The sequence below is a fragment of the Strigops habroptila genome, chromosome 2 (assembly GCF_004027225.2).
Source record: "Strigops habroptila isolate Jane chromosome 2, bStrHab1.2.pri, whole genome shotgun sequence".
NCBI lineage: Eukaryota > Metazoa > Chordata > Aves > Psittaciformes > Psittacidae > Strigops > Strigops habroptila.
Window position 1 is genome coordinate 30,206,461 of NC_044278.2, and position 19,915 is coordinate 30,226,375.

At 38.6% G+C, this 19,915-nt stretch overlaps 1 protein-coding gene across 12 annotated transcripts in view; it reads left to right on the forward strand.

The window, feature by feature from the left end:
• DOP1B (DOP1 leucine zipper like protein B) overlaps positions 1-19,915 on the forward strand; it is a 59,225-nt gene that overhangs the window by 27,898 nt on the left and 11,412 nt on the right. For 10 of the 12 annotated variants that reach the window (XM_030477202.1, XM_030477206.1, XM_030477203.1 and 7 more), the window contains 17 exons: positions 798-918; positions 1,437-1,556; positions 2,153-2,258; positions 2,761-2,952; positions 3,791-4,484; positions 6,501-6,772; positions 7,560-7,712; positions 8,750-8,850; positions 9,505-9,695; positions 11,427-13,041; positions 13,685-13,796; positions 14,418-14,606; positions 15,253-15,378; positions 15,988-16,122; positions 16,806-16,861; positions 18,754-18,858; positions 18,941-19,007. In XM_030477202.1, coding sequence (XP_030333062.1) covers positions 798-918; positions 1,437-1,556; positions 2,153-2,258; positions 2,761-2,952; positions 3,791-4,484; positions 6,501-6,772; positions 7,560-7,712; positions 8,750-8,850; positions 9,505-9,695; positions 11,427-13,041; positions 13,685-13,796; positions 14,418-14,606; positions 15,253-15,378; positions 15,988-16,122; positions 16,806-16,861; positions 18,754-18,858; positions 18,941-19,007 — 4,355 coding nt within the window. The remainder of the gene's footprint in view (positions 1-797; positions 919-1,436; positions 1,557-2,152; positions 2,259-2,760; positions 2,953-3,790; positions 4,485-6,500; positions 6,773-7,559; positions 7,713-8,749; positions 8,851-9,504; positions 9,696-11,426; positions 13,042-13,684; positions 13,797-14,417; positions 14,607-15,252; positions 15,379-15,987; positions 16,123-16,805; positions 16,862-18,753; positions 18,859-18,940; positions 19,008-19,915) is intronic. The other 2 variants (XM_030477208.1, XM_030477207.1) reach the window with 2 other exon arrangements.

Below are 19,915 nucleotides of genomic sequence, written 5' to 3' on the forward strand. Positions count from 1 at the left end.
TTTAAAGGTAGCAAACTAAAGCATAACAGGAACTTTTGACCTCACTTTTGTTTTTTTTTTTCCTTTTTAGATGCTTTTATTGTAATCCTTTATATACTACTTTAAATGCTTCCATGTTTAGGGTATTGTGCTTATTACTGGCTCACCTCCTCTATAGACAATTTCAGATAAAATAATAAAAGTGACCCTTGAAAATGGGTGCAGTTGTCACCACGCACCTAACTTTTCTACTTTATTCTTAAAATTGTGTATAAATATGTATTTTTGTTATATTTAAGCATTTGAACTTTCTCAATTTGCTGATTTTTCCAGCTTCTGTTCCTCAAAATTTAATCAAGACTGCTATGTTGAATGTATATTGGGAAATCTGATTGTTTTTCTTATGGTTACAGACATGGTGATTAGTTTTGGCACATGAACTGCAGATTCATGGGTATGATTATGGCCACTTATAAATGATTGCAGTGTAGGTGCATTATTGAAGTAACTTAAGTGTAATGTAGAACCAGTACTATGGCTTTCCAAGCATCACTTAATAAAAGTTCCTAAAATGAACAACAGGTGGTAATTAAGTGGAATTAATGCATGCATATATATATATTTAACCACATATTTAATTTTATCGTAACTGAAAAATCTGACATTTTAAAAAGCCACATAAGCATTTTTCTCTTACTTGGCTGACTGGTTGTTTTGTTTTTTCATCTACCTAACCCTAAGTCTACACAAGTTTGTAACGGAGCTGCCTAGCAATCACTTTGGTGCAACTACTGGATTCTTTTTCCCTTCATTTGTAGGGCCACAGGTTGTTGGGGATCTGTTCCTTGAAGTTATTAGAGCCTTTTATTCCTACTGCAAGGATGCACTTGGTTCTGATCTTGAACTTAGCTACAATCAAAGTGGCAACATACGTACAAGGTATAGTTACAAGTTTTCAATTATGAACTGAAAGTGTATCAGTTATATTAAGCTAAATTACTAAAATCTGACCTATTTGCGGAAGGTTGGTTTTTTAACAAAGTGACCTTCTGTACAGAAAATGAGATTTTTCTATAACTTCCTTTTTTCCCCACACACACTTGATTTCTCTTTGTTAGCAGAGAAGAAAATAAAGTACACTGCATGTAATTTGTGTTGATTAGAGCCAGGTGCCAGGTATATTGGCCAAAAATCAGTATGGTGACAGAACTCTCAGCCTTTTGATTTTCAAAGTTGAAGGCTTGATTTCATTCATCTGGGAGAAAGGTGCTTAAACTCTAGCTGTTCCAGAATGACTTAGTCCTTGATTTAAAACAATCAGTATCATTTAGCCTGTAGAGAAAGAGGGAGGGGGGAAGTTTCTGGAATACATCAGCTAGTACTGTGATGTGCATGCTCTTGCAATCTTCTCTAACATCTGTTTGTTTTTCTTTTCTTTTTTTTTTCCCCCCACACAGTGCAATAAAAGAGAACAAAAATGCATCAGAAATTGTCAAGACAGTCAATTTGTTGATCACTTCCTTAAGCACGGATTTTCTTTGGGATTACATGACCAAATGTTTTGAAGAATGTTTCAGGTGTTTATGTTGTCAAACAATAGTGCTCCTCTTAAAAATGCCACTTAAGAGCTATTTGTGTAAGATAATGTTTACTGAGACATTTAAATTCTGGAAGGGACAAAACACATGTTAGAATTAGACAGATATGCAAGTTACATTCTAAAATAATTAAAAATGCAAACAGGTAAATGATTAGATGGAAAGTAGCAACCTGAGAACAAAAGAAATTATTTTCAAAATGACAGATGAAAGAGGAAAAGGTTTGGAAGGGGGGGTGGAGAGATCTTCCTTGGATGAACAAGTGGGTTTTGAAGGAAAATAAAGATATCTATCTTTTTATTGGTTTCAAAATATAAGAGAGAAGATTATACTTCAGTAAGATTGCATACGCAGATTCAATCTGAAAATTAGAAGCACTGTAGTATCCCACACACAAGCTACAATAAGGTGGTTTTGACAGAATTTTTTATCTTGCTGTATTAGAAGTCCCATTTTACTTTGCTTCAGAAAGCCTGGCTGTTCAGTGTTTTGTGCTGCATTTAATGAAGCTTTTTTATTGTAACAAGAATTTTGACAGGAAAAAAACTTACATAATAATGTTTCTCTCAATCCAGAAACAAATCCATGCAGATGAGATATCCTCTTGAAAATATTAGCACTCCTCCTACAATTTCAGAGCTCTGCACGCTGTTGGTGTTTCTTCTTGATGTGATTCCTTTGGTAAGGCAACATGAAGCTAACTGCTTCAAAGTCTTAAGAAACTTAAAATCAAACAATTCATATTGTGATTGCATGAAATGAAAATGGGCAAATTGACATATGTGTGCATATGCATGCTGTGCCCTGCAAAGTATAGTTTCATGTGCTGACTTGTGTATGGCTACCCATGCTATTGCTTAGCAAAGAAAAAGCTATTTACATTTTAAAATACAGTGATTCTATCAAAGGAATGAAAAAACGTACCTTTTGCATTTTGGGTAAATAATTTCTGGGGACTTTTTGGTGTCTTAGTAGCTGGCTAACTATCATAACATTTTTAGGATATGATTTGGTGTTCATCATGAACACCAAATGATGAAATGAATGAAGAAAGAAGGAATAGTGCTTAAGCAAGTTTGTACAGTTTAACCATTCATGAGCTGACTTTATCAATCATTGATCTGTGCTGTTAGACAGCTGAATAGTAATATGTGATAACTATCTTAATGCTTATTTATTTTAGGAACTCTACTCTGAAGTGCAGACTCAGTATCTTCCACAGATGCTCAGTTATATGGTACAGTCTCTCCTGGAAAATATGGAAGTATTAGGTTTACCAGAACTCACCCATGCCTTAAAGACCTGTTTTAAAGTGCTTAGCAAAGTGCAAATGCCTCCTTCCTATTTGGACATTGAGACAGGAAGTGGAAATGGGGTAGGTGGTTTTCAACAACTTGTAGATGTTTGAAATTATTAGTGACATTTTAAAATGCTAATTCTTTTAACTTAAACCTACACAATAACTGCAGCAGTAAAGATTTTGAAACTACCTTCCTTGGTCCCTTCTAGAGCTATCTGCTGCTTTGTAAGTCTTACTGGGTTTTAAGTTCTGACTTGTGTGAATTATTTGTGACAGTGGAGGAGTGTATAGTCTTGTCTGAAACTGGAGCTATCATCCTACCTCTTCAGAAGAATGTGATCTCAATGGTTTTGAAAAGGCACTCAGCATTATGCAGTTGCTAAAGATTCAGGTTGCCAAATCAAGCTGAACTTTACAGCTGGTTAAGTGTGCAAGGCTCTCAATTAATATTTTAGTTTAACACAATGTGGTATTATTTGTGTGCAAAAGACCATGATAGGGAGTGAGGAATAGATGACATAAAGCAATCACACAAGCACAGCCTGCCAGAATTTCTCAGTAGAACAAATACATGCATTTGACTAGAGATAATCCAACATATGTAATACTGTTCTAGTGGTGAACTGATTTTAAGGAAACATTTCCATTTGTAGCTATGGGTCTGTTGGTATTTGATTAATCAAGGTATGAGGATTATACAAACATTTGTTAGGTTTTAAATGCAATTGAAATGAACTGCTTACAAATAACTATGTCTCATGATTTTATAAAAGTAATCTGGAAACTGCAAATACTAGGGTTTAGGTTTGGGTTTTTTTCTCTCATTGCTCTTCCCTGATGTCTGCCACAGTTCTATGTAGTTTAAAATGATCTGTGCAGTGCAACATTAACCACATTAACATTCCTGTTTTAGAGCCCAGTGAAAAAGGAAAATGTGGACATAACCTTGGAGACTAAGTCAGTGCTGCAGGAGGAGGATGAGACTTCATTCCCTCCCCTGAAGTCAGAAGACAGTGGCATTGGTCTAAGTACTTCCTCTCCAGAGCTCTCTCAGCACTTGGGGGTGCCAACTGTGACCCTTGAGAGAGATGATGTATGGAAGAAAGGGGGGAGCATTCAGAAGACTTTATACTGCATCCAAGAGCTGGTTGCCAAGTTTTCCAGTAAATACATTTTTGGGATGCAACTTCAAGAAACAAATAACGAAAGCATCTCAGCAATGAATCTGAGTGGAAAAGAGAAAAAAGAGAATGGCTACAGATTACCTGAAAGTGTTAGCAAGAAGAAGAGCCCATGGGATGCAAAGCAAATCACTGTACCTCAGTTTAAACAAATGCTTTCAGATTTGTTCTCAGTTCGAGGGTCACCATTCAAGAACAAGAATTCTAATCCTCTTCCTTCTGACCACAACTCTGGTAATAAAAAGGAAAAGGAGGAAGAAGAGTGGGACTTTGATCAAGTGATGCTTGTCTTGGGACCCCTTAGAGGTGACTGCAAGGAAGCTTTCTCTGCAGCTTGTCACCTTTTGTTGGATTGTACCACATTCCCAGTCTATCTTTCGGAGGAAGAGATGGAACAGTTGTGTCTCTCTCTGTTTCAGGTTCATGGTAAGAAAAGATTCTTAACTGGGAGACTTGAGCATTAGAGAATAGCAGTGTGAGCTACGTGACATGGGCCAGTAGTAATGCCTTTTGACAGGGCTGAAGGCAAGTTGCATGTGAATTAAAGACTTACCCACATCAGCATGTGTTTTTTTCTTGCAGCTGAGGGACAATTTTTACCAAGCTTTATAATTCACATTCTTTTGAAAGCTTTCACTACAAAGCTTGTAGCTGAAGGGATGCAAAGACATTCTGGCTTGTAGCCTTGTGGCATGGTTCAGGGTTTTCAGGAAATCTGTTGTGTTAGAGAAAGATGGGTGTAGGCAGAAAACTGGAGCTCTGAACCATACCAGAAGCAACAACAACTATTTCCATAAACCTCAGAATTCAAAGGCATCCAATCCAATGTAAGCTAACAAAGAATAATCTTGTATAACTGGCCTGTTTGTTCTGGGATTTCAAGTTCATTCATCAGCTTTAGCAGGAGCAGTTATTGGCCTGAAGACTGGTTGACAAGATAGGTTTGTAGTGTATAGAGAGGTGAGAAACTGGACAAATTGAGTTCTTATCCTTACCTCACTACAAATTTCTGCTGTTTTCCTCAGCAATGTGATGACATGCCCATCATCTATGTGGGTGAGCTGTCTGCCTGACATGGACTTTTGCATATTTGCAGTGCCTTGCATGTGGTCAGCAATGTAGCTCAGCTTAGAAGGCTTGCTTTCATACTTATGTTTCTTTGAAATATCATCCTAGGATTATAGAAGTTTATTTTCAAAATTCTTTTCAACTGCACGCCCTGGAGAACACAGTAAGGTTTAAAGCAAGAAAGAGAGAACCTCTGATAATGAAGGTCTGGGTTAAATGTGATACAGAAGTTGTCTGATGTAGAGAAGGAAGAGTGGTCATTTTGTTGTGATAGTAAAGCAGTTAGAGCATTTAGATTTGAAGACAGAATTCAATGGCTCCAGTCAAGCCTTGAGATGTCTGTCCTGGGTTCAGCTATAGCAGTCATTTTTCTCCTTCTTAGTAGCTGGTGCAGTGCTGTGTTTTTTAACTTTCAGCCTGGGAACAACGCTGATAACACCAATGTTTTTAGTTGTTGCTAAGTAATGTTTATTCCAACCAAGGACTTTCTCAGTCTCATGCTTTGCCAGGGAGGAGGGGAAGCCGGGAGGAAGCAGAGACAGGACACCTGACCCAAACTAGCCAAAGGGGTATTCCATACCACAGCACGTCATGCCCAGTATATAAACCGGGGGGAGTTACCCGGAAGGCCCAGATCACTGCTCAGGTCGGGCTCGGTGTCGGTCGGCGGGTGGTGAGCAATTGTATCCTCTCCCCTTGTTATTTCACTAATCATTATTATCATTGGTGGTAGCAGTAGCGGTTTGTATTATACCTTAGTTGCGGGACTGCTCTTATCTCAACCCGTGGGAGTTACATTCTTCCGATTCTCCTCCCCATCCCTCCGGGAGCGGGGGGAAGAAGGTGGGGAGTGAGCGAGCGGCTGTGTGGTTCTGAGTTACCGGCTGGGCTCAAACCACGACAATGTCTCCACTCAGATAAAAATTTATCTGATTATTCACTCAGGAGAAGCAAAAATGGCTTGACTTAATGTTAGTCATATCAGTTCCTTTCGTGCTTCATGGTTTCTGAAATGATATGCCTCAATTCTATATGAAAGAGCATCTTTGGATCAGCAGACCTCTGTTGTTTTTGACAGTGAGAGCTGGAAAACAGCAGCTGTAAAAACTAGGTGTGAATAAACATAAACTGGAAAGCAGAAATCCATTAGTTACCGGGTTACCAAGGTCCTGCTGGGAGAAATAGGGAAAAGAATATAACTTGCTTTGAAGTCCCTCCTGAAGTAAGGGACTTAATGATAGCATGACAGTTGGATTCGGGCAGTCATTTTTGACTCCTGGTCCTGTGAGTTGATTGAAGGATTCTTGGAAACATGACCATAACCTTGAAATTATTACAAATTCTTTTTTTTTTTTTTTCCACCTATTTTCCGAGAAGGTTGTGATGCCAGCTTCCCTCTGTGGCTGAAGTCCTTAATGACAATATGCTGTTGTGTAAATGACTGCTATGTTCAGAATGTGTCCATCTTCACACTGCTGGAGGTGATCAACCATTCCCAGTCACTGGCACTTGTGATAGAAGATAGAATGAAGAGATACAAAGTGTCTGGCCATAACCCCTTCTTTGGAAAGCTACAGATGGTCACCCTTCCTCCCATTGCTCCTGGAGTTCTAAAGATCATCTCAGAGAAAACAGATTTTTACCAGGTGTCAATTTCCTTTATCTTTTTTATTGCCCATTTACACTGAACCTCTAAGGATGGTGTGGGAAAGCAAATGTTATTTGAATAAATGTTGGAGGCAGGATGTTTGTGTAACAGTGGCACACTGCTGGTTTTTGCTTCCACAAGCATTGCAAAGCAATTGCGTTCTTCTGCATGTGCTTCCCAGGAGAATGTTCAAAAGTGAAACGTTATTTTCAAATTGCTAGTTGGGGTTTGTGCCCAAATTCTTGGGGGTAGATATATTTGATTTCTGACTTGAAGGGTTTGGTTTCATTAGCTTGAAAGCTATGCTTTGGAGAACTTCGATAGCACTCTAAGTTTTCGGGGAAGAGAAAATATTAATGGATGAATAATAATCCTCCTTGGTTTTAGTATACGTATTTCAAAGATTCTTTCCTTCATCTGAACATTTATTGATATTAGTGTTGGTATCAGTGTTGGTTCCAAGATCTTTTTCTTAATTACTGTGTTTCCAGTTGCTGTGCCTGACACATGAAAAATCTGCTAAGTTTTGACCCAGTAAATAGAAGCAGAAATGCTTTTCTTGCCTTCTCATGCACATACATTTGAATTATCTGTCCTACTAGGGTAGGAGAGTTACATTCCTTTAGGTCTGAGTGTATAACCTGAATTTTTGCTCCTTGCTAAACTAAGACAATTTGGAAATCCCTTTTGGTAGTAGAGGGTATTTATGCAATGGAAAGCTTTTAAGCTGGGGAACAAATTACTATTATTAATATTAATTAATTGTTGATGTTATTTTTCCCTAGAGAGTAGCCTGCGTGCTCTGGAATCAGCTGAACAAAGAGACAAGGGAGCATCATATTGCATGTGTGGAACTGTTCTACAGGCTGCATTGCTTGGCACCATCAGCAAATATCTGTGAAGACATTATCTGCCATGCACTTTTGGATCGTGATAAAGTGAGTCCTTTATTCACTGAAGCCCCTTCATCACTGTAGAGTTATTCCAGTGCTTCTCAGTCTGCCTCCAGTTCCCTTCCACCCCACGTCTTCACTTTCATGGTCTCTCTATCTTCCAAGAGTCTGACAGACTTTGTTCATGCCTTTACAATTCCCTGGGATTTATTCACCACAGGAATACTGCTAAATTTAATCCCTGGATACAAGTTCTGTCATTCAGTACTGAAGCTTTTTTAGTTTCAGCCCAAATCATGTAGTATCTAAAAGCCTGCAGTTTTTGTCAGTGTTTCCAAACTGACCCAGCTCCACCAAAAACTCTAAAATAATTTTATTTTGTGTTCATTTTGTATATTGCATATTCCAACAAAATATTTTATTGCTTTGTAAATGTATGTCAACATAATGTTGACTCAGCATTTAGCTCTCATAATAACTAAGCTGTATTTTAAGTGGCCCAGTTATTAATTATTTTACTTACCTAGTTTAATGTCTAAATTTAATAATAAGAATAGTTCTTTAATAGCTTACAGTGTATTTGTGAGAAGTGCCTTGCACAATAAAACTTATAATAACCACCTTCAGTCTTCAGTATTGTTTTCATACATTTGCTCTTACAATTTTGAAACTTAAAAGTTTAGAAATCTTTTAAATGCTTTCAAACAAAATTATCAATAACAAACACTACCTAGTATACCAGTGTCTTCCCGTTTGTCATCCAACTTTGAAACCTCCCTAGCACCAAACCAAGACTAAAGTGTTTATACACCAGAGCCCTGAAATACATTTTTGGTGTATTGGCACATCTTTTCTTGCTCCTGTAAACACTGTAGCTGTTACGTTTTGGTTGTGCATTCATGGATATATGGCATTTTGATTTAGTCTATTGCAAGATAGAAAAGTGCTCACAAACTACTTGAGAAGGATTAGCAGTCATCTGCATAATAGCTGTTGTTCTGCTAGAGGTTTAAAAATCACTAAAACTTTACCTGGAGATGAATGCTGCAAGAAATATGTATCTGTCTTGTTTCCTTGCAAAGGGGACAAGGCTGGAAGCACTGTTCAGATTCTCTGTCATGTGGCACCTGACCAGAGAGATCCAAGGCAGCAGAGTGACTTCTCACAATCGATCCTTTGATAGGTATTTTCCATTTCCACTGGCTTGGACTTACATTTATATGTTTAACTATATCATGCTTTATTCTGTTCTTTTTTCTGAGGTAGGAAAAAGTTCTCTATAGAGACAAAAAAAAAAAAAAAGAGCAAAAGGAAGATTTTATTACCTTTGCAAAGCACAGGCCACCTTGTGTGCATGGTGCACTTTCTTGTATGAAGAAAGTTTCTGTAAAAATAGAAAGAGCTTTATATATGAAGAGTATCTTGCAGACAAGTTTCTGCATAACAGACACTTTTTATTTCCAAAGAAAATAGAACCAGCTACTTATGGGGGAAAAAAAAAATCTTATAGTTTTACTTCCTATTTACAAGACCATAACCTTGTATAAAATGAGACAAAAGCATTAAAAATCTTTCTAAATAAATAAGTGAAAGAACTTTAAATTATGCTGCTCTTCTAGAGTGTGAGTATATGTCTGGCCTTGCTTTTACAAATGCATGTGTACTTGACCTCAATTCCAGAAAATGTGCATGATCGAGCTATCGTTAGCAGACATGAGCCATTGGCTGGTGCTTACTTGAACATGCACTATGTCTGTTCCCTGCCACTGTTTTGTTGTTTACATTAACCTTTTTAGGGATTTCAATTGTACTTCTTCATTCTGATTTCTTCACTCAGGTCTCTGTTTGTGGTACTGGACAGTCTCAATTGTTCAGATGGCGCAATTGGTGCTGCAGCACAGGGCTGGCTGATCCGTGCTCTTTCACTTAATGATGTTGCACGGATTCTTGAACCAGTCCTGCTGCTGCTGCTTCATCCAAAGACACAGCGCACGTCCATCCACTACATCAAACAGAAAAATTCAGCAGGTAAAACTGTTCTTGGACTGAAACTGTAAGTGCTAATATAGCACTGCATACTCCTGAACATCTACTGAAGGCAGTCTCTGAAATACAATGGCATCCTGTTACCCTGAGTTGTCTTGCATCAGTTCCATAGATTCTTCCTCATCCTAGTACCTAGTGTGTTGCCTAAAAGAGTTCGGGAGTAAGTTATGCTAGGTGAAGTCCTAATTATAATTTCTGTTATGGTGACTGCACCTACACTGTTGGTTTGGATTGCTCCCTGCTGTGCTCTGGGATCTTGCACCACACTTCTCATTGCCATTTCCAGATGATCCACACTGCATGTGTGTTCACTGTGTACAGGTGAGCAAACTAGGTCTGCAACCAAATGAAATCTAGGAGCAGTTTGTTGACTGTGTCAGTCCAGGAACTGCCTCAGTAAGATGACAGGATACCTGCCTAGTTGGATGGACAGGCAAATCTTACTCTCTCCACCCAGTTTTGCCCCAGTGCACAAAGCAGCCTCATACCAAATTACTTTTTTCAGAATATTTTTTGTTAATCATTCCCTCAGCATCATGTTAATAACCAGAGGTTGTGAGGAACATCTTGCTGCCTACGGCACAGCACACAAAAAAACCCACCTAATTCTGCTAACTTCTGAAAATCAAAATGTATTTGTCCAAAGATCTGCCTTGGTTCAAGAGGAGAGCTGAGCGCTTGTGGCATATGTCTCAAGGATCCCCAGAGCTAGGATATTGAAGCAAAGAGAGATGTTTGGAATGGAAGATGACCTTCAGCCACCCAAAGTTAAGAATGTGGCAGGGCATCTTTACGTTGACAGGCTAAATTTGACAGCTGGCAGATGTCCATTTTAAGACCCATAATAAGAACCATTGTGAACCACATCTGATCTGTGTGTCATATATGATTCACAATGTGTGTAGCAAGTGTAACAGACACCTGTGGGGAGCAGCTGAGGAAGACTGAGACAGGTAGGGAGCCAGGGTTTGCTCCAAGTCCAAAGTAAAGGCTATCAGTCTGTTCAGGTTTGGGATTGCTGGGAATGGTATGGGTATGAGACACTGCACCATTTGGCCCAAGTAGCCAAGGTCGTTTTTGGAGCAGAGCAGGAAGACAGTGGAGAAGTGTCTGGTAGCTCTGTGAAAGAAACTTCCTTGTGACTGTCTGTCTCATTACTGTTAACCTAGCTGTTGGCTTGTGTAATTGGTTTTCTGTCTTGATTGGCAAATAGTTAGATGGCAGACATTTATAGCATCCAAAGGGATCTGCTTATTAGATGCTATACAAACACAATTCCTCTGTTGCTACCCTTCTCATTTCCCTTCTGATCTCAGCAAACATTTTATGCTCAAGAAGCATAAAAAAAAAAAAAAAAGGTCACATCTAGGGAGTCATAGCATAAGAGAAACAGCGTAATGTTTTGATCCTATTCTCTTGCACATACAATAGGTTAGGACAGCTCCATCTCTTAAAAAAAAAAATAAAAGATAATTCTTGCCTTAACCCTTTTTTTTTTTTAGCTGAACGCGTTAAAATTAATACTAGAGCAGAGTAGCTTGGTAATATTTTTTTTTCCTTACAATGATTTCTTCAATAAAAAGCATGTTTTGTTCTATATGATCTTTAAAGGTCTTTACAACCCAAACTATTCTATGATTCTATATGTGAAATTGACAATTATATGCTCTTTTTGGAAAACAAACCCAAAAACAAGTGATTTTTTTTTTCCAGAAGATATACGTGATTTGCTTTGCAAGAAAAAAGCCTCTTTGAAAGAGTCTCGCATCTCTGAGAGCAATTCCGAGGAAAACCTTCCTTTGAGTCAGTTTACTACTGTGGATAGAGAAGCAATTTGGGCAGAAGTGGAAAAAGATCCTGAGAAGCTGGAGTTAAAAACTGAACAGTCTGAAAATGATGGCTCTTGTAATCCAGTTATTTCACATGAAGCAGATGGTGACCAAGATAATAGTGAGCATACAGAATCAGCAGACACCAGCACAGGCCATGACAGTGAAAATACATCCTCTTTTTCTCCTTCTCTGGAGCTGCAAGAAGTGAGCAATGAGGACAATGACAGTGCTGCAACCGATGGCAAAGAAACCACAAACCATGTGAGTTTGCTCAGTGCGTTCCTTCCTGAAAGCTCCAAATCCAGTGCAGCACTAAACCTTGTGCGTGCTGACTCTGAGAGGACTCAAGCATCAGAATCTCTGTCAAGTGATGAAGAGGTGGACTTGGAGCTCCAGGAAATTACCCATTCTAGGTTGCTCAAGCAACAGAAGGAAAAACAGGAGATGATTGAAGCCCTGTTCAAACACATGCTGCTATATTTGCAGCCTTATGATTCTAAGAGGGTATTGTATGCTTTTTCTGTTCTGGAGGCAGTGCTTAAAACAAACCCTAAAGAATTTATTGAAGCTGTAGCTAGTACAAGCATGGATACCAGCTCCACAGCACATTTGAATCTTATTTACAATCTCTTAGCTCGACATCAGGAAGCTCTTGTAGGGCAGAGTTTTTATGGCAAGCTCCAGACTCAGTCCCCAACCATGTGTCCCCATTCTCTTCTAATAGAACTGCTCACTTACCTCTGTCTCAGTTTTCTGCGCTCATATTATCCGTGCTACTTGAAGGTCACACACCGAGATGTGCTTGGCAACAGAGATGTTCAGGTTAAAAGTGTGGAAGTCCTGATTAGAATGATGACCCAGCTAGCTACCATGGCAAAAGCAGCAGAGAATAAGAATGTAGAGTTCATACACAATTTGCTAGGAAGATGCAAAATTCAGGAGTTCGTTCTTCTATCTTTGTCTGCATCTATGTATATAAGTCAGAAACGGTATGAACTGCTTATGGCAGATGGAGTTAATAATGTTCCTGAAGAAGAACTCTTTGAAGAGAGCCTAATCAATTTTGGGCATGATCAAATATGGAGTGAACACCCACTCCAGATTGAGTTGCTGAAGCTTTTGCAGGTATTGATTGTCCTGGAGCACCATCTTGGACAGACTCACGGGGAGCAGGAGAATCAGCCAGACCTCTCTAAGGAATGGCAGCAGGCTCTTAATTTCCAGCAGTCTATTGGTGCAATGCAATATGTCTATCCGCACCCAATAACTTCACAGGGATTATTTGTCTCCGCTGTGGTTAGAGGTTTGCAACCAGAGTATGGCCATGGGATGCATCCCACTTGGGTAGGCTTAGTGACATGTTCCCTGCCCTATTTTGGGAAATCCTTAGGCTGGACTGTGGCACCATTTGTTGTACAGATATGTAAAAACCTGGATGAGCTTGTCAAACAATATGAAAATGAAGCTGTGAAGACATCTGCAAAAGCATCTGCAAGGTAAGAGTCTGCGATGTGGGATTTGTTATGCTGAAGAGTTCCCCTTGCTACAGAGTAGTGTATAGTAACTTACTGGTTTAGCATTGTGGCTCCCAGAGTTTGATCCTCAAACCCTGCTGCATATGCAGACGTCTGGTCCTTGAGCCCAGGTGAGGTGGAGGATGTATTGTTGCAGCAGGGCTCACTGCAGTTGGAGGAAGAGACGAAAAGGGACCAGCAGAAAGAATGACCAGTAGCTGTGATACTCCCTGTACCCCTCTGCCTGCCTTCCAAGTGAAAAAAAATCCCAGTTTTGACAAGACTGAGGATTTTGGAGGACAAATTGAGGAGAGACACCCTGAAGTAGAAAAATACAGTGATACTGTTCAAAACAGGCAGTAAGTGAAAGGAGTAGGGAAAAATAATTGAATGCTAAAGTTTATGGTCAGGCAGGGAATAATACTCTGAAAGATCTAGCCAAGGAAACAGGGTTGTTCCAGCATAGTTTGTGAATCCTTTGTTTTGATAGTCCTGTCTGGTCATTCCAGTATTCTTTTTAACTATTTAATAGAAACAGCTTTCTCTAGAATTTTTAATCAAGGAAATAACACTTGGCCTGTTAACTGGTTTGGGTTTTGTTTTGCATTGTTTTTTTCCTTCAAAGCTTAACTTCTAAAAGAGAAAATGTTACACCTGATTACCCACTAACCCTTTTGGAAGGTCTGACAACTATTGGTCACTTCTGCCTTCTGGATCACCCTAATCAAAATAAAAAGGTATGTGCTTAATGCCTACCATTCATTTAATGCCTTGGCACCAGTTCATCAAACTTTTTCATTCAGAGGTGAATATACATAGTAAAGCAGTGTTTGTACAGGAAGATAACCTTAAAGAAGCCTCATAGTATATCAGAAGAAGTGAACTGAGTAAAAGCGTAAGAGAGGGGAACTGAACTTATTTTTTTGTTTGAAGACAGGGAAGTTAATCTTAAGTACAAGATGTTCATTAAGATCTTGGTCACACAAGTATTACTCCCATGTAGCTTGTCTACAGTTGCTCTGTCATTAACAAAGTCTTCTATTTTCTTTTGAGTTTATAACATGCTGATGTGTTCTCTACAGTTTTTATTTTCTATAACATTTGTCAGAAGAGGTTGTTATACTAATAACAATTTACCAGACAAATCAATTCTCAGTGCCAAAATAGTGAACAACAAATTCAGTAGACTCTAATAGCAGCAATATATTTCAGAAATAGAATAGTTGAATTATTTTTAAAGTTGTCATTACAAAAGTTGTCTGTAATTCTCCTAATTGTCTATAACTCTCCTAAGAGTAGTTACTCTGTGGTGCATAGTATAAGGTATTTCAATATTCATATTTTTGGTTTTTTTCTAGTCCTCATATTTAGTTGAACCTGCAAACCTGAGAAATGCTAGGAATGCCATTTTGGAAGAATTGCCTCGCATTATTAATACCATGTCCCTTCTTTGGAGTGTTATAAAGAGGGAAGACTCTCAAAAAAGACCAACTGACTTCTTTGGAACAACTAAAGGCTCTTCTTCAGTCTACTTTAAAGCAACTAAAGTAGGAGTCCTCTTAAATCGCTGTGTATCTCATCACCCTTATCACCCCTTCCCTCACCAGTGCATTTTACATAGAGTTCATAGGAATAGTTTTGCCATTCCCAGAATAATACTGGGCCACAAAGAACTCTCATGAGCTACAGATTTGCACAGTACCTACCTACCTACAAAAGTAGATTTGCCCCTATTCTTTTTGCCCATCTGCACCCTTACCTGATCTGTTTAATGTTTTGCTTTTTCTGTGAGGTTTTGTTAATAGCTGCTGTAGAGCTAACTGCCTCTGAATTGTCAGCACCTTCCGCAGGCAGTAGAACATGTACCTGAAGGAATAAAAATACTAGACTTTCCCTTCTTCTGTGGATATTGATAAAATGTAGTGAAAATATCTGTAGGAGAAGAGATAATAGAACACAGAAGGTGTTTTTTTTCTATTTCGCAATGATTTCCAACATATGTGCCATCCCTATGTAAGAAGGATACAGTAACTCAAGTTATTAAAACTAGTCCAACTACCAAGTATATCAAGAGATTCTTTTGTTGTATATTTTCTGAATATCTTGGGAAAAGGACGAATGTTTTACAGACTATGAAATAGCCTTTGCCTTACGAAGTTGAGCAGTGACAGTTGGTTTTTTCCTCCTCTACAGACATTAAGAACCAAAATACTGGACTTCATAAATCCATTGACAGCACAACTTGGAATCCAGTTGATGACAGCAATTGCAGCAGTATGGAATAGCAAGAAACCTCATAGGAATCAAAGTAAAAGCAAGGTGAAACTAAAGAAAGGCACGCTTAGTTTTCCAGTGCAAAGACAAATGTTACATTTACATGATCCGTTCTAAACTCTGGGTTTGTATATTGATTCTTTGGGGTTTTTTACATGTGACAGTGGCAAGTCACTGAAAAATCTGAAACACTCCTACTTATATGTAATTCCATAAATCATCAGGACTACAGTTAAAACTAAATAAGTAATCAAATAAAAAGGACAGTGTAGCAGTTTAAGTCTGATAGTAACAGGCATTTTTTAATTCAATACTGGATTGTAATCTTAAGATTGCAATTTGCTAATTGTATTTTAAAGACCTTGAATCAGCTCTATTTTCAGAGAAAGGTTAGAGCTGTAGTCCATGGAACTAGCATTTATTTGGCATAGAACACCTCTTTCCTGCTTTCATTTGAGCATAATGAAGTTGTTTTCGTGAAGGCGTTGGGAGAAGATCCATATATGGCAAATTGTTGCATGCTTGATTTAACTTGTCTAATTTACGTTTTGTATAACTATTAATATTTGAGTAATCACACAAAAAGCTGTTTTTTTCAACTTCATGTTTTGCCTGGTACAGTGATCTGAGGCCTGTGTCTTTTTGTTTTATCAGATCCTTCCAGTGGCTACTGCATCTCAGCTTATTCTTGTGGACTTAATATGTGCACTTAACACATTGAAAATTGACACTGTATTACATCTAGTCAAAGAGGTAGTCAAGAAACCATCACAAATCAAAGGCGAAGAGGTAACCATTAAAATAATTCCACTTTCTTAACATATTCTATTCTGGATCTATTCCAATGTGTTTTCTAAATATTGTTAGAAGGAAAGTTTGGTTTTGTTTTGGAGTTGTTTGTTTTGTTGTTTTTTTTTTTTAATGTATGGTTCTCTTTTGCTCCTGAGTAAGTAATGTTTTTCAGAATATGGGTTTCTGTGTTTTGATCCATCAATGTAAATAGGTTTTTCAGAATGTTTTGCTAGAGAAGTTGCTGGTAATGAAAAAATTTAGGGTCCTCCAGTACCAAAGATGCTGACAATTTTCATAAAGCTGCTGCAGATACACAACTCAGTGATGCATTTCTATCTTTCTACCCTTACCTGAACAGTACTTCAACTTGTGTCTGCTGTCTTCCAATTGATTTTCAAGGAAGTCAGTTTTGCTAGTGTGAATGCCATTGCAGGAGGTCCTATAGCTCTGAATAAGCTGTAGGAGATATTTCAGAGTGATACGTCTGCTTCTGAACTAGGGTCCTCTATTAAGGCTCTGCATTCCCTCATACCGCTGTATAGACATAGTTGGTCACCTGTTGGGGTACAAGTGGTTTCTAAGAAGGGTGTGTTAAGCATTGAACACAAGTATTCAATAGCTTGGAACTTCTTTTTTTTTGTCTTCTGGCAAATAATTGTGGTTTTGCTTTTATTTTTCAGAAATCATCTCTTGTAGATATTCCAGTGCTGCAGTTCAGTTATGCTTTCATTCAAAGGTAATTCAGCCATTATAAAAAAGAACTTTCTGTTTGACTCTAGTTAGGATAACAGCCAGCATCACTGTTTCTGCTTTACTTTGATCTTCGTGTCACAATGTCACAGAACACCTTTATGTAAGAAATTATTATCACTACTTCATTGTTAAGTAACAGACACAAAATAACTGGGCTATGACATTATGTTCCATTGATCTGTTGATAATGCTAGTCTGAAAGACTTATTTCATACTAATAGAGCAAGGCACTTCAGGCCTCTCATTAGCAAGAAACTTGTATAATTTCTTAGGATCTTTCTCCTTATCTGTTCTGTGTTGCCAGATGAATGGATAGAGAACTTAAAAATTCAATAAAACTGCTATGCCTGCAGTTTGTGCTGGACATGTAGTGTCCAGCGCAAATGGAAATACTCCTTTGGAATACTCCTTTGATCAAAACTCTTCATGTACTTGGCTTTCCTCATGGAAGCCTTGTGATATATCAGGCTATACAATATACTGTATTCAGTAAGCTATGGAGATAAAATAAGCTGGCATGCCATGGTTTGTTAGGCTGAACTACTCCTTTTCTTCCTCCTGAAGATCCAGTCTTCTGACTGGCATACTGCGTGTGCTGCTAGCATTTACAGATATATGCATACTGCCTGTGCTTGGGGCTATTTATACCATGTTGTTGGATCAGTGTCCTGGTTTTGGCTGGGATAGAGTTAATTTTCATTCTAGTAGCTGGTACAGTGCCGTGTTTTGGATTTAGGTTGAGAATAATGCTGATAACACACTGATGTGTTCACTTACTGCTGATCAGTGCTTACACTAAGTCAAGGACTTTTCAGCTTCTCACACTACCCCACCAGTGGGGAGGCTGGGGGGTGCGCAAGAAGCTGGGAGGGGACACAGCCAGGACAGCTGATCCCAACTGACCAAGGGACTATCCCATACCATATAACATCATTAGTATAGAAACTAGAGGGAAACATGGCCACGGGCCGCTGCTCGGAAACCTGCTAGGTATTGGTCAGTGGATGGTGAGCAATTGCGTTGTTTTGTATATTCTAATTCTTTTATCATCATCATTATTATTATTTCCCCTTCCTTTTCTGTCTTATTAAACTGTCTTTATCTCAACTCATGAATTTTACTTTTCTTTCTTTGTTTTTTTTCTCCAATTCTCTCCCCTATCCCACCAGGGGCAGCGAGTGAGCGGCTATGTGGTGTTTAGCTGCCAGCCGGCTTAAATCACCACAGTCCTTTTTGGCACTCTCGGAGGTTTGAGATAAGGACAGATCTGACCAGAACGTGTTAAAACAAATGTGTTACAAGCATTCATTGTATTAGTTTAAGTCTCTGGTCACAATATTGCTTTATTTGCTCTGAGTTGTACATGTTCTCAGGGTTGCATTATATCACATCTTGCTTGCTGTGATGTTCCCTGTAGTGCTGCTTATCACCTCTGGGGGCTGGGTTAAAGTTATCATTTTGCTGCACTGTGTAACACTGGTTTACCATGTGATAAAATTGCTGGTCGTGAGATCTAATCTGATATGTGTGCTCAGCATTGCTGTTATCTCTGTACTTCGGGAGCCATCTGTCGGAACTATTAATAATTACACCTTTTAGCTTTTCTCCGCGGAGAGCCAATCTATGGGGGAGGTATCTTCCGCCACCTTCTCCTTCTCCCTCAGGCTAATTACAATAGCTCTTGAGAGGAATATCCGGAGTATATTCAAACCAGCATGTTCCTATTAGGAAGGGGCAGGATCTAAAGGACTGGTGTGATCCTGATGGAAGCTTTTAGGCCACCATGTTACCCATGTATGTTGGAGTTTTTTTGTTGTTTTTCCTTTAACTGACTTAAGACTCTGTGTGTGTTTGGTTTTGGTTTGTTTTTGGCAGACTGCCTGTCTCAGCCTTGCAAGAGAACTTCCAGTCCTTATTAGGACTTCTCAAAGAGTCTGTGCAGTTGAACTTGGCTCCTCCTGGACACTTTCTTCTTCTCAGGTACTGCATAAGAGAGAAGGTTTACAGTTGCATTGAGTAGACCAGTCCAATTACTAACTTGGAGTGAATTATTTTCCCACAGCACTCTGAATGACTTTGTGACTAGGACACCTACTCTAGAAAACAAAAAAGACCAAAAAGACTTGCAGGTACAGTATATACGTGTATTCTTTTTAATTCATAAATCTGGCACTGTACATCTAAGTAAAAGTGGAGATTACCTGATCTGTACTTTGTCTCTGAATTCACATGTGCTTTTAGAATATGTGAATGTGCATCCACATGTTTTGGCTTAGATCTGATAAATATGGGAGACTCAAATATGAGAGACATGATGCACAGAATGTCTCTAACGAAATCTTGTCAAAAATGCATGAAATCGCAGTGGTAACTATGGACTTTTCAAAGCTGTTTCCCTGTGTAATTTCATGATTTTTCTCAGAATTTAAATCATAACACAGTATGATGTCATGAGTTCATGTCGTATGTGTAAGTATTGAAATCTCAAAACTATCTAGGAAAATTAGGAGTGTAATTATCCTTGAAGCTCATAGCTTTGTAGTGTTTGTCAATGTAAATGACTGTCAGCTTACCTTTGCTGTAAAGAAGGGTGGAGTAGAGCAGGATTCTCTTCCTACACCGATAGTGATTTCAGCAGAACACTAAAAGCACTACCTACATGAGTGCAGTTTTAGCTCTGAGCCAAGATAATGCTATGTATGAAGTTATAGTTGCAGTACTTTCGACTGCCGACGGAGAAATTAAGTCTCCACTTCTGCTTTAGAGGCTTGCCAGCAAAACGATGATGATGATAAAAAGACAGTTTTGCCATCTTGCCATCTTGTAGCCTTTTCACAAGTGACCTCTGCTTTGCTTTGGATACTTGGGATTTGCTTTCGTTAGAGTGACCAGCTTTTCATTTCTCTGGGAATTAAATATGCTGAAGTGTGACTGTGCACATAGTTTGAAGCTAGGTTTTGCTTACACCTATTAGAAAGATTGAAGTATGAACAGATATATTGTAATAAAATGAAGCCCTGCCTCACTTGATGTTCTC